Source organism: Microtus oregoni, unplaced genomic scaffold, assembly GCF_018167655.1.
Source record: "Microtus oregoni isolate MIOR12 unplaced genomic scaffold, Mior012 000010F_ref0000083, whole genome shotgun sequence".
NCBI lineage: Eukaryota > Metazoa > Chordata > Mammalia > Rodentia > Cricetidae > Microtus > Microtus oregoni.
In genome coordinates, this window is record NW_024543069.1 from 37,112,136 (window position 1) to 37,126,523 (window position 14,388).

The window sequence follows — 14,388 nt, forward strand, 5'->3', positions numbered from 1 at the left end:
ATTTATTTTATTGTTTCAAACTCGTTTCTTTAGTATTAATGTTACATTTTGATTTGATTTGCTTGGCCCAGGGTCTTGCGCTGCGGCCCTTTGGGTAAATGGGTGGGAGGAAGGGAACTGGCAACATGGCCGAGCGGTTAAAAGCACTTGCCACCAAATCCAAGGTTGTGAGCTGTCTTCCCAGACCCGCAGGGTGGAAGAACTGACTCCTGAAAGCGTCCGCTGACTTCGACATGAAGCCGCCCACGCACACATATTAAATAAATACATGAATACAGTCTCGAAGCCGCCCACGCACACATATTAAATAAATACATGAATACGGTCTCGAAGCCGCCCACGCACACATATTAAATAAATACATGAATACGGTCTCGAAGCCGCCCACGCACACATATTAAATAAATACATGAATACGGTCTCGAAGCCGCCCACGCACACATATTAAATAAATACATGAATACAGTCTCGAAGCCGCCCACGCACACATATTAAATAAATACATGAATACGGTGTCGTTTTTGCTGCTCTTGCACAGGACCTCGGCCAGCACATCCCAGGCCCTGGCCTCCTCAGAAGGCAACAGGCATTTGAGGTACACAAATATATGCATGCATTATTCATATGCACACAAAATAAAAGCAAACCTTTAGGGAGAAAGTTTGTATGTCAACGCCTAAAATGAAGAACCAGGAGTGGAACAAGGCCCCTAAATCTGTGCTCCACGAGGAGCTGAAGAACTTCGGTGGCTCACCCAGCAGCTCAGAACTAGGGGGCGGAGACCGCGCCCTGGTTGCCCTGGAAACCAGCTCCAGTCTAACCAACTCCCCCTCCACCCCACTCTCGCCGCAGCAGCTCGCACTCTAGTGGCCGCTCTCCGGGGGAGAGGGCGGGACCAGACAGGTCACGTGTCGAGCTGGCGTTGCTGGGCGCTGCTGCCTGAAGCAGGGACCCTGGTCTGCTGAGTGCCTGGCTCTCCCAGCGAAGGCTTCCAGGCTGGCGAGCGGGTCCCTACCCCTCTGTGCAGTCGCCATGGACCTGTCTTTAAACCGAGCTGACTATATCCAGGTAAGCCCGTTGGCGGGCGCCCTCCTGGTGGACGTGGGACTGCTGTCCGCAGGCCTGGAGAAGCAGCGGTCCCTCTAGGCCCGGCTCCTAGGGGTGTCCCAGCAGCTCCCAGTGGCCTCGAATGTCCTGTCACTCCCCCCGGGGCTGACCATACCAGCCATATTCCAGGAAACCATCACAACCCTATTGAGCTTACTAGTACAAATGACGAGTCGGGGGCCCAGGAAAGTAAATAATTTGCCCCGTAGTTAAAAATAATGTAGTTGCTGTTTGAATCAGTGTGGGGCTCCAGAGTGGGTATCCCTTTGGGGCATGACTCCTTCCATCCCTAGAACCATCTCTTAAGAGTTCGTCGTAGTACAAACATTTGCTTAGTTTCCCAGGAGGTTGGGCCAGAGCCTTCACGTTAATACCTTAGGGATGCTGATCACCACCTGCAGTTACTAGCAGTTGGATCTGTCCAGTTAGTCGCCAGCTCCATGATGCCTTTAGCTTGGGTTGATAGGGCCTCCCAACCTCCCTGTTCAGCTTCCTCCAGTCATGGTTTGAAGCTCCTGAAAAGGTCGAACTCAACAGACTGTTTAAAACTTTAACACTTTGCCTAAAATTTCAGAATAAAGTCATATCTGTAGTATATGCAGTTTTCCCATGACCGGTTGTATTTAAGTTCTGTCCTCCTTCTGGTGAGAGCTACCTCTGCAGAACAAGTCATACATGCTGCGTTCATCCCGTTCGTTCCTTTTGTAAAATAGCCATTGTCGGCTACAGTGGATGCTTTTTAACATCGGCATGAACGTCATTTGGGCCAAAGTCCCCTCTTTCCAGTCACTAATAATTGGGAACGGCTTCGGAAAATATTTTCTGAACCTCTCTACTAGTAATGTTATATAATTATTTTACTTAATTTAACTGCGGCCAGGGCAGCCTGGATAGCCAAGACTGACGGGGGGTGCCAGGATTGAGACACGGAGGCTTCTTTTCGGGTGGAAGAACAGCAACCTTTATTTTGTCCAGCAACCTTTTATACCTCTACTGCTTCTGTGGAGACCCACCGGCCAGAAAGAACACAAACATCCTTGTCAATTACAGACCACAAGGAAGTTCTGCTGTCAGTCAGGGGGAGTGAGGGCAGCTGGATCACAACAAATATGATATATTTTGGGTCGTTTCCTGTATTCCTTCTCTCATGTATATCGTTAGGAAATGTTACCTGATAAGAATATATATTACAGTGGAAAAATTAAAATTCACTGTTTTGTTCTTTTTTAATTTCTGGTGTAATAACTTCAAGTTACAGTGTGTCAGAAAACGTTTGCTAGTTGGCTGGTCTGTTTCCTTAGGTGGGAGTGACCTCTCAGAAGACTATGAAGTTGCTTCCTGCCTCAAGACAAAGAGTCACGCAAAAGGTACCATGCTAGACCCTGACTTCGCCACCTTGGCTCCACAGGAGAGGGTCATTCTGCCGTCCTTATTGGTAACTTAGCGAGTAAAACGTGTTGACCTTAGCATGGAAATTGAGCATCTTTAATTTGAGCAGAAGTTGGATTATGAGCAAATGTTTGCAGATAGTCATGTTCTTGGCCATTGATAGTACATGCAATTAGTGAACTGTGTAAGAAAACTTGATAAAAATCATACATTTTGAGCTTCAGTTATAGTTCTTGGTGGAGACTTGTTTAGTCTGTTTGAGACCCCGAGATCTGTCCCTAATGCTGGAAAAACAAAACAAAACACGTCATTTTTTGGTAATAATTCACTCTATGTACCATATCGTGTATATATAGAGAAAAAGAAGTTCAAAATACAACAGAATATTGATCATTTCTTTCAATCTTCCATTTTGTTTTATTTTTATTTTATCTTACTTTTGAGACAGGTTTTCATGTAGCTGAGGCTGGCCTTGAAGTCTTGATCTTCCTGCCTCATCATCAAAAGTTGAGGGATTGTACGTGTATAATCATTCCTGGCTTAAATTTTCTCTTATTGTTTGAGTTATTGTTTTGAATGTTCAACTGTGTATTAACTTGGTTTCTTATAGACATAAACCAATTTCTTGTAGATTAGTAGGATATTTTAATAGTTGCAAAGTAAATGTACTATCTTGGTGCATTAATTTTATTAGGATGAATTTAGAGCCCCCCCCCCCCCCCCCCCGGTAAATGTACTTAAATACATCATTTGACCTTTGGCTACGTTTTTGAAGTGATTTGAATAAGGGCAATTTCTGCAAATAAGGTATTTAAATATGTGAGAGAAATCTGACATTTAAACAGAACTTCAAGAGAATTAACTGATTTCTAATTATTGTTTATTATATTTTATATAATAACATGTCTCAAAATATTTACTCATTTAAATTGTTGAGAATCTAAAAGAACTTATTTGTGTAATATCAGTACCTATGATATTAAATTTAAATCTAAGAAATATTTTAAAAATTAAAAAGTCAAACTCAGTTGGGTGGTAGTGGCCTTTAATCCCAACACTCTCTCAGGAGGCAGAAGCAGGTGGATCTCTGTGAGTTCAAGGCCAGCCTGGTCTACAGAATGAGTTCCAGGATAGCTAAGACTGTTACACAGAAAAACCCGTCTCCAAAAATGAAAAGAAAAAGAAAATCAAACTCATATGTTTACATGAAAACCATATTTTCATTAAAATTGCATATATTGTCAAAATAGAAGAATTTAGAGATAATCGTGATATGTTATATTTTTGCAAATGCTTGAGTGTGTGTCAAGGGCAAAGGTCGATGGTTTCTATTATCTTTTCAGTATCCTCTGTTGGGATGTTTTGCTTCAGTTGCAATACATAGAAAAAGCCTCATTAAATCAGTTTACATGGATACATAGTTGAAAATAAATAAAGTTTAAGTAGCCTTTTGAGGTGACTATCTCTTTTGATGCTCTCTTTAAATCTGAGGAGGTTTCCTGGGTGTTCCCGCAGTGTGTCATCTGAAGGCACTGGCGAACTCTCCACCACGATGGTGTTCACCCAGAATCCCTCTCTTCCAGGTGGTTGTTGGAGATCAAGATGGGGTCGTGCTGTGCTTCGGCATGAAGAAAGGAGAGGCTGTGGTGAGTGGAGCTGCTTACGACAGCAGTTTCTCCAAAAGATAGACACACTCCTTGCTCAGTACTCCTAGGTTAACATTTTCTGAAAATATGGGAATGGAAAGTAAACTGTAAGATTGTATAACTCGGGGCTGGAGAGATGGCTCAGTGGTTAAGAGCATTGCCTGCTCTTCCAAAGGTCCTGAGTTCAATTCCCGGCAACCACATGGTGGCTCACAACCATCTATAATGAGATCTGGTGCCCTCTTCTGGCCTGCAGATATACACACAGAATATTGTATACATAATAAATAAATAAATAAACAAATAAATAAATATTGTATAACTCTAAAAATCATAGCTTTTATAGTCAAGGAAAATTTTTACAGTAAGACAACTGTACACAACTTTTTCCTACTTCATTTTTGCAGCCAGTGTTCAAGACTTTACCAGGGCAGAAGATTTCGAGGCTGGAACTAGGAGGGGTTCTTAACACGCCCCAGGAGAAAATTTTCCTGGCTGCAGGCTCCGAGATTAGAGGCTTCACAAAGAGAGGAAAACAGTTTCTCACCTTTGAAACAAACCTCACTGAAACCATTAAAGCCATGTATGTTCTATTCTCTTTCAAGTTTACATATGTTGTACCTGTAACACATTGGGTTGGTGTAAAACATGTGATTAAATTAGTATATACTGATGGTTTCCTGGAAAATCAAACTGGCTACAGGCACTTCCTTAGTCAGAATCTAGACTCAATGCAAAGCTGATTGGCTGTTGTAATGTTTTCAGTGTTTTTAACTTTGCTGTGTGTGTGTGTGGGTACTCACACTCACTTTTCGTTTATGGGGCATTTCTCAAAATGTGGTTTATGTTTTTAATGGATACCTAGTAATCGTGTTCATTTATAAGTCACAGTGATAGTAAATACACGTTCACGATGTGTGGTGTCAGATTAGGGCACTTAGCGCGTGTGTCACTGACGTAACGTGTTGTTGGGAACGTTTGAAATCCTCTCTTCCAGTTATTTTGAAGCGTAACATTATTGAATACATTCAGTTCTCACGGCCTGGTTGGTTCAGCCACGATCGTGATCAAGGTATATGTAAGAAGTCAGAACCTAAAACCTCTGCAGAGACACGGGTTCCCGTTCCTCAGGTGTCCTCGGTCGTTCTTGTTGGGAGGCAGCGATAGTACGTTAACAGGCTGAGCAGAACTTGATGTGGTGCCTCCTGTCGGTAATCCCCGCACTTGAGAGACTGAGGCAGAAAGATTGTCGTGAATTCGAGGCCAGTCTGGGCTGTATAACGAGTTCAAGATCAGTTTGGGCTACAAAATGAGACCTGGTCTTAAAAACCAGAAGGCAAAACAGAACAAAAGCCTAGCTGTTAAAGTTGATGACCACTAATGGTTGTAATTTCTAGTGAATTGGGTAAAACTAAGTGAAAAATAAGTGACTTCCTGGCTCACAATTAAAATTTTAGATTTTTTTTTCTATTTATTGAGAGGTGGGGAGTGGGGAGAAAGTGTATGAATGAGGTGTGTGTATGCATGTGCTATGGTCTATAAGAATGAGGTGTGTGTGTATGCATGTGCTATGGTCTATATGAATGAGGTGTGTGTATGCATGTGCTATGGTCTATATGAATGAGGTGTGTGTATGAATGTGCTATGGTCTATATGAATGAGGTGTGTGTAGGCATGTGCTATGGTCTATATGAATGAAGTGTGTGTAGGCGTGCATGTGCTATGGTCAATGGGTAGAGATCAGAGGTCAATGTCCTAGAGTCAGTCTCCTATGTGAGACCGAGGAGAGATCTGAGGAGAGAATTCAGATCATCAGGGTTGCCTGGCAAGCTCCTTACCCTCTGAGCCATTGTCAGCACTGAAATTTTAGGTTTTTTGAGCCATGGGAGTGCCCCCCCCCTTTGAGACAAGATTTGTCTATATGGCTGTCCTAGAATTCACTCTATAGACCAGGCTGGCCTCAAACACAGTTTCTGCTTCCCAAGGGCTAGGAGTAAAGGTGTGCACCACCACCGTCTGACTTCTAATCGGGCTAACCCTGCTATCCCAAGACTTCTTGGGAAGCCTAACAGTAGATACCTCCCATCTGGTAATGAGGGTAACTAGGGGTGGCTTTTAGGTTTTTTGAGCCATGGGAGTGCCCCCCCCCCCCTTTGAGACAAGATTTGTCTATATGGCTGTCCTAGAATTCACTCTATAGACCAGGCTGGCCTCAAACACAGTTTCTGCTTCCCAAGGGCTAGGAGTAAAGGTGTGCACCACCACCGTCTGACTTCTAATCGGGCTAACCCTGCTATCCCAAGACTTCTTGGGAAGCCTAACAGTAGATACCTCCCATCTGGTAATGAGGGTAACTAGGGGTGGCTTTTACACTTCTTCCTTTGCTGTGACGCAGCCGAGTTAAATGTGTAGACAGAGGACCAGTGTGGAAACTGCTGGTTCATGCCATCTTTTTATAGTAGACAGATGCTGTGTGTCGTTCTTCGCAATGCACAGCATTTCTCTGGGCTCGGAAGGACTTTTAAAACTCGGTTTGGTGAAATGACACAAGAATTCAACAGCAACAAGTGAAAATAATTTCAAGTAGTTTAACAAAAATATAATCTGTTTGAAACGCCCTTGTAGATGAAGAGTTTGAAACTCGCTGTGATTATTAGCTAAACTTTGTTAAAACAAATATGAATGAACTTATTTTCAAGATAACGTTCTAATCCTCATTCATGATTTAAAGTCAGTTCCCTTCCGGAGTTCTTTTCTAGCACATTAGGGTGAGGTTAACACTGGAGCTGAAATTGCCCAAGCTCTAGTCTGTCAGTCCTGCTAACATTTTGCTGTTCATTTATAAAAGGGATAATAGCATTCTACATAGGCTCATGAGTGCTAATGTTCTAATTTGGGTGTGTCAGTTAGGGCAGCACTTGGCACATGGTACACATTTAAAAAGTTTCTCTTTTAATATTGGTGTCTCTGTAGCTTTGGAGCCCGTCCTGGAACTCGCTCTGTAGACCAGGCTGGCCTCGAACTCGCAGAGATCCGCCTGCTTCTGCCTCCGGAGTGCTGGGATTAAAGATGTGTGCCACCAACACCCGACTTGATCCTGTTCTTTAAAATAGACAAATTCACACACCTGTTCTTCCTTTTTTCTGAGCTTTTCGACAAGAAGCCCAATTTACAATCCTCATTTTCAGCTTTCAGAATCAGAAGTGTTACATCAATGACTAGAAATTAAAGCTGCGTGGTTTGCACCTGACCCCACACCTAGGAGGCAGAGGAAGGATATCATGATCCCACGGTCATTCTCGGCTGTTAGAGTGAGATCAGGACAGCCTAGAAGACCCCATCTTTAAAGGGGGCGAAGACAGAAATTAAGTGTGGCGGGGGAAAGCAGGGATAGAAATTAAATGGGGGAAAATGCAAAAAAAAAAACCTATATAATGTAAGTAAACTCTTCACCTCTGAAAGAAAATCAGCTCCCTGTGCTTTTAAGTACAAACATCCTAAATTACTGTTTGAACATCCTCAGGTACATATCCGGCTCTGACCTCTTTCTCAGTGCGAGCTACATCTATAATCATTACTGTGATTGCAAAGACCAACATTATTACCTCTCTGGGGACAAGATCAATGACGTCATCTGCCTTCCCGTGGAAAGGTTATCCCGCATGACTCCAGTGTTGGCCTGCCAGGACAGGGTGCTCCGAGTTTTGCAGGTAATGTCCTTTGGAGTTTTACATCTTTTCTTTATCCAGCAAATCATATGGATTCCTCAGGACTAAGGCTTCTTTAACAATTCCTGCTTTAAGTATCCTATGTTAAGTTGACGGTGAGAAAATAGTTTTCATTTAATAATTTCTTACTTCAGGCAAATGTGTTGAGATCTTTGGGAAATTTATAGAAAATAGCTAGGGATGGAAAAGGCTATTTCTGCTTCCCTGTCCCCCGTCCTGGATGCAGGTCCCCAGAATGGAGCGTTTCGATACAGACAACTGTTGTCAACCCTTTCCCCACTCCGTGTCTTCAGTACTTCTAGTCCTCAAGAGCCGAAGGAGAAGGGTAGACGAGAAGGTGGCAGATAATTTGAATTTAGCAATCATTTAATCACAGTATGCGGAATAAAGTAGTCAGTAAATAATTCATTGCATAAATAAATGGTAGAGTGTGTTGCCTAACGTGCACGAGCCCTCGGACTTGAACCCTAGTGCTACATAAACCTGACATTGTGGTACGAGCCCCAGATTGCCCAAATTGCAGCACTCAGGAGGTAGAGGTGGGAGAATCAGAAATTCAAGGTCATCCTTAGCTTTTTTTTTTTTTTTCCTGAGACAAGGTGTCTCTGTAGTTCTGGAGCCTATCCTGGAACTTGCTCTTGTAGACCAGGCTGGCCTTGAACTCAGCTGCCTCGCCTCCTGAGGGCTGGAATTATGCTTAGCTTTGTAAGAAGTTTGAGATCCTATTTCACAAAAGACAAGCCAGGAATGGTCTATCATTCAGCTAGAGATTACCTAACTGATTTCTAGAGTTCTGTTTGGTTTCACAAGAGGCTATCTATATTCTTTCTTATTTATTATTTTATTTTGTCTCAACGTGGCATTATCATATAGTCTCTGTATAGACCAGAACTTGTTATGGAGACCAGGACACCCTGAAACTCACAGAGAGCCACGTCTCTGCTTCCCAAGTGCTGGGATCAAAGGTGTGCCCTTCCATACCTGCCCATATTGTTATTGTAAGATAAATCAGCAAGGATCAGGGAAAGGGGGAAACTAAATGTTCGTTTCTCCTTTCCTGCCTTTGAGAATACTCCATCCTCTGAGCTTGCCTCTTTTACAGCTTGTAGATGTCTATAAAACGATAAATCAAGGATGAGCATATAGCTCTTTTCCGTGTTGTAAGTTAAACTCTTGTAAGTGGTGTAGTCATTGAATTATGGAAGTGGTAACACTAGAAAGAAAGAAGAGGACAGCAGCTGGTTTTATTGTCTAAGTAGCAGATGATCCAGCCCCTCATGGAGTGAGTCCGGGGACTCTCCAAAGGCCAGGGTTTCCCAGAGGAAACAACTTCAGATGTGCTCAGAGGTTTGAAGTTAGTCTGTCTCAAATCCACCAGTTGACCCGGGAGAAGACAGAACTAACTTGTTCCTGGAGAGTTTAGAAAGGACTTCACAGGATATGGTTTTCAGATAGACAACATATTAAAAATGAAAACTATTGGCTTCTGTGTCTAGAAGTTCATTGTTTGGTCTTTGGATGTGGTTAATTGTCAAAAATTTAAAAACTATTGAAAGTAGAGAATATATATTTTTCTCCTTGTGCATATATATATATTTCATTTTCAATATGCCAAATTATTGACAACAACATTTATATTAATAACCTACTTAAAGTACTTTTTTAATGTTTTATGTTAATAGATTTAGATATTGATGCTTCCCATGATTTCCCATATTCTTTTGAGTTTTTTTTTCCAGTTTCAGATTTTATAATTTTGTAATTGTTTTCCTTCAGGGATCCAATGTGATGTATGAAATTGAAGTTCCTGGTCCACCCACTGTCTTAGCCCTACATAACGGAGATGGCGGTAACCCGATTTCCGTACTCACAGCAGCTTATGAGTGCAAAGATATAAGTGAAGACAGTTGTGTGCAGAATGTAGCAGAGTCAAGTGTGTTTCTTCTGCTCGCGTACCTGCTCAGTGATGAATTGTTGAACTTCCTCATCTTGAAATGAAATGAAGGAATGAAATGCATGCCCTGGCAATGCTGAAGCAGGCATGGTCAGCCCGTATATGGCGGTTCTGTTGAACTTGTCCATATTGGGTTTCTTGATCTAAGTTGATGAGGATGACTGACCAGGTCTCTTCCTCAAGAGGACACCAGATCTCATTACAGATGGTTGTGAACCACCAAGTGGTTGCTGGGAATTGAACTCAGGCAGTGTTCTTAACCTCTGAGCCATCTCTCCAGCCACCTTGAGATTAGATGTAGGTAACGTGCTTCACCTGTGATGACATGGTGACTATTTTATTCTCGTTTCTATGAGTCATAACAACACAGTAGAGGGGATGTTTATGTCTGGTTTTCATTGATGAGATTGTCTTAAGGTCATAAGAGCTTAGACATGAACGTCATATAGTTAGGGTTCCATAGGAACTACCTGGAAGCAGAGGAATAATGATAGTCTTGCTTCTGGACACCTCACGACCGCTTTATTAGAAAAGAAGAAATGCCAGGTAGAGGAATCTTAGTTCAGAAATTCTAAATGTAATTAAAAGGTACAGAGCCAACATAGACAAGCATTCTTACATACATGAAATGTTCTATTTGATTTTTATTAGTTTATTTTTCTGACATGCACATGAATGGTGGTATTGTAGGGTATTTAATACATATGTGCCAGATATTTTTCCCTTTAAAGAATTTCCGCAAATGAATTTTTTGGACTTTATGTAATATTTGAATTAAAATCTGCTTAAGCTATGGTGTTCAGATGCTCACCTTGATTTGACTAGGTGACTCCGGAGAAGACCTTGTGTTTGGCACATCGGACGGAAAGCTTGGGCTTGTTCAAATCACCCCATCCAAGCCAATACACAAGTGGGAACTTCGAAATAGCAAAAAGCGCGGAGGTACACTTTCAGTATAGTTCAGATTATGAAGTTTTAACAATTATTTAATAAAGCAGAGCATGCGATTTATTCTGATTTATTTGGTTATATTATATAGCAGGCTTATGATTCACAGAGACACCTCTGACTTACCAACTATTTGTTTATGGCATCTGTTGTACTATAGATGTAATTTTTAAAATACGAAATGCTGTTTGTGGTTTGGGAGAGACATATAGGTTAATCTCCATTATTCCACTGGAATAAGACTTAGCTGGAATCTGAGACATTTGGTGGGATTTAAAGAATATAGTAATGGGTCAGAAACTATTTTTATTTTCTAAAGAGTTTGTAAAGTACCAAGAATTTATACCCAATGTGGTAGGTAGCGAGATGGCTGTTTATACGTACGGATGTTTGTTCGTCTGTTTGTACCTTAGCTAGGGAAACAGAACAAACAACTGACTGTGTGTGGTCTCTTCACCTGGTCGTCGGCAGAGAATGCAGTAATTTAGTGTATGGTAGAGAAGCTCCTCTTGGGCTCAGTGTCCGTGAACGTGCTTTAGAAAAAGAAAGAATATCCTAAGAGGAGGAAAAAATAATTGCAAAGCTCTTGAGACAAGAGGTGAGCTTGATTCACTGGGGGACAATAGAAAGGCCAGTGTGGCTGAAGACAGGAGTGTGGGCAGACTGGTCCCTGAAGCCTCTGAGGAGTGGGTTTTAATTAGTGTGCAGTGGGAAGTCCTGGGAGAGGCACTCAGTGTGCGTGTGGAGGTGGAGGGTTTGGTACAGAGGGTGAGAACGACAGCAGAGATTTAGCCTAGAATTCTTTAGTCTCTGCATCAGAGGCGTAATTTACTGAAAATGGAGGAAGCCTGGGGAGAGAGCAGTGCAGTGAAGAATGTTAAAGAACTTTGCTTGGGGCACGAAAAGTTTGAGATTCCATGAGTACAGGAAAGGGTGCCCAATTGGACACAAGAGCCTGGGGCTTCCTGAGAAGCCAGAAGACAGATGGAAATGTAGGTTCATTGCTGTGTAAATTGTATTTAAAATGGATGAATGCAGACAGGAAAGAGAAAACATTCAATTATGTATAAAGTTGTTCTTTTTCTTTACCCAGTTCTGAGTTACTACATAATTTTTATTTTTCTTTATTATTTATTTATTTATTTATTTTTGGTTTTTCAAGACAGGGTTTCTCTGTAGCTTTGGTGCCTGCCCTGGAACTAGCTCTTGTAGACCAGGCTGGCCTTGAACTCACAGAGATCCACCTGCCTCTGCCTCCCGAGGGCTGGCATTAAAGGCGTGCGCTGCCACCACCACCCAGGTTAACTATATAAAATTTTCATAGCTATGTGTTATGAAAACATATGAATACGTGTCCATATTCTCCTGCATCTGTTGGCTTTCTAACCCATCCCTTTCATTACTTACACCTCCCCCTTTTTCCTAGGTATCTTGTGCGTTGACAGCTTTGACATCATGGGTGACGGGGTTAAAGACCTACTCATTGGGAGAGATGACGGGATGGTGGAAGTGTACAGTTTTGAGAATGCAAACGAACCTGTGTTACGATTTGATCAGGTAAGTTAGTTTAGGAAGATTTGTGTGGGGGCTGGGCTGTAGGTCAGTGCTGGGGGCCTTGCCAACTGTGTATGACGTTCTGGTTCTCTCCCCAATACTGTAAACCCTAAGCAAGACAAGACTATATACTTACCCATTTGTCCATTGGTGTAGAGATTGTTGATAGTTTGAATTTTAGTAAATTCAAGCATAGTAAAGTATTCCTTTTTAAAACAAAACATTGCTCTACCCTGACCTGGTGGTGAGGTCTCTAAATCCCAGCAGCTCTGGCTGAGGCAGGAGGATCACAAATTCAAGGGCTGCCTTGAAGAGCAAGAAACTAGTGAGACTCTGTCCCAAAGCAGAAACTAGGAAGGACCAGGATATTGCTCAGTGGTAACCACTTTCCTAGTGTGCAGCAGGCCCGAGGGTCAACCCACGGGGCAAACAGATAAATAAATGCTTGCAAAAATATTGCCATTATCAAAATCTCTGTTCTTGTGTTTGAGCAGCCTTTAAGCTGAATAATAAATTCCTTTTCAGTATCACTCTTGAATATCACTTTCATTTCTTAGGTATTAAATGGTGTATTCTAATTTCTATGAATTATAACACAGTAGAGGGGAAACACTTAAATGTTTGGTTTTCATTGATGAGATTGTTTTAAGGTAGTAAGAGCCTAGACACGAATGTCAGATAGTTAGGGTTCCATAGGAACTATCTTGAAACAGAGGAGTAGTGATAGTCTCACTTCTGGACACCAAGGACCAGCTTTCTGAGATAAAAAGAAATGTCAGGTAAAGGAATTTTAGTTCAGAAATTTTAAATGTAATTAAAAGGTATAGCATCAATATAGAAAAACATTCTGGCATACATAGAATCTTTTTCTACTTTGTTTTATTTATGCTTATTAATTTTTCTGATGTATAAAAACAAAAACCACATGTGAGTAGTGTAACGGCGTAAACGAATGCAGACAGATTGTAAAAATATATATACAGCTTTAATGGCAAAATAGACTTACAGAACCACCCTTCCCACGGAGATCAGGAAAGCAGAAGAGACGGCTGGGAGCACTCTCGCCAAATTTATAGGCAAACATTAGCCCGAGGCGAACACGCCCCCCAAGGGGCAGGACTTATCCCTACATCTCCCCTTTTTGTCTAAATAAGACAGAACCAAACCAAATACAACTATATACAATAACAACAAATAATAAATATAACAAACAATATTGAGAACAAAAGCTTTGCTAAACTTCTATCTCAAGGAGTCCAAATAATGTAGAGAGTAACTACAATTATATAATCTTCAACTCCGTCAAAGATCTGAGAAGGGAATAAACACTACTCAACAAACGAGATATATCCAAAATGTGCAACAACTGACTACCTGGGCAATCACCCAAAGTCTCGTGCATTCCAGGAGAGCCATGGCTACACAGAGAAATGCTGTCTCGAAAAAACCAAAACAATCAAACAGAAGCCAAAGAAATAGTTCAGGCTTCGAAGTATATAATGGCATTGGTTGATGATGTGCTTTTTCATGTCAGTCCTGAGAAGCTTTTCCACTAGACCTCAGGTCTCCTCTGCCTTCTGTCCTACACCTCAGTGAGCAGCAGAGCGTTTGCTTGCTCACTTGTGTTCACCACTAACACCGCTACCTCCCTGCCGTTTCTTCTCTTTTCCTAATGACAGAGGGGCCAATCTAGGAGCCTGTATCAATAAAAATGAAAAAAAACAAGACTACAGCTTACACTAGGTAGTTTCAGTTTGCAACTAATGGATAATTTGGGATTAAATAAAGGTTTTTAATTTATCTCTTTTTTATGTGCATTGGTTGGTGTTTTCCCTACATGTTTGTCGGTGTGAGGGCGTCTAATGCCCTGGAACTGGAGCTACAGATAGTTGTGAGCTGCCATGTGGGTGCTGGGAATTGAACCCAGGTCCTCTGGAAGAGGAGACAGTGTTCTTAACCAGTAAGCCATCTCTATAGCCCCAAGGAAATAAAGTATTTTTTAAAAGGTGTGTGTGCCTCTGTCTGTGTGTGTGTGTGTGTGTGTGTGTGTGTGTGTGTGCGC

The 14,388-nt window shown here is 41.8% G+C and overlaps 1 protein-coding gene across 1 annotated transcript in view; it reads left to right on the forward strand.

The window, feature by feature from the left end:
* Positions 1 to 926: 926 nt before the first annotated feature.
* Bbs7 (Bardet-Biedl syndrome 7) overlaps positions 927 to 14,388 on the forward strand; it is a 33,549-nt gene continuing 20,087 nt past the window's right edge. The window contains exons 1-8 of the mRNA XM_041659121.1: positions 927 to 1,068; positions 2,409 to 2,474; positions 4,080 to 4,142; positions 4,550 to 4,725; positions 7,666 to 7,852; positions 9,647 to 9,719; positions 10,650 to 10,766; positions 12,199 to 12,329. Of these exons, the coding sequence (XP_041515055.1) occupies positions 1,033 to 1,068; positions 2,409 to 2,474; positions 4,080 to 4,142; positions 4,550 to 4,725; positions 7,666 to 7,852; positions 9,647 to 9,719; positions 10,650 to 10,766; positions 12,199 to 12,329 (849 nt within the window). The 5' untranslated portion in view covers positions 927 to 1,032. The remainder of the gene's footprint in view (positions 1,069 to 2,408; positions 2,475 to 4,079; positions 4,143 to 4,549; positions 4,726 to 7,665; positions 7,853 to 9,646; positions 9,720 to 10,649; positions 10,767 to 12,198; positions 12,330 to 14,388) is intronic.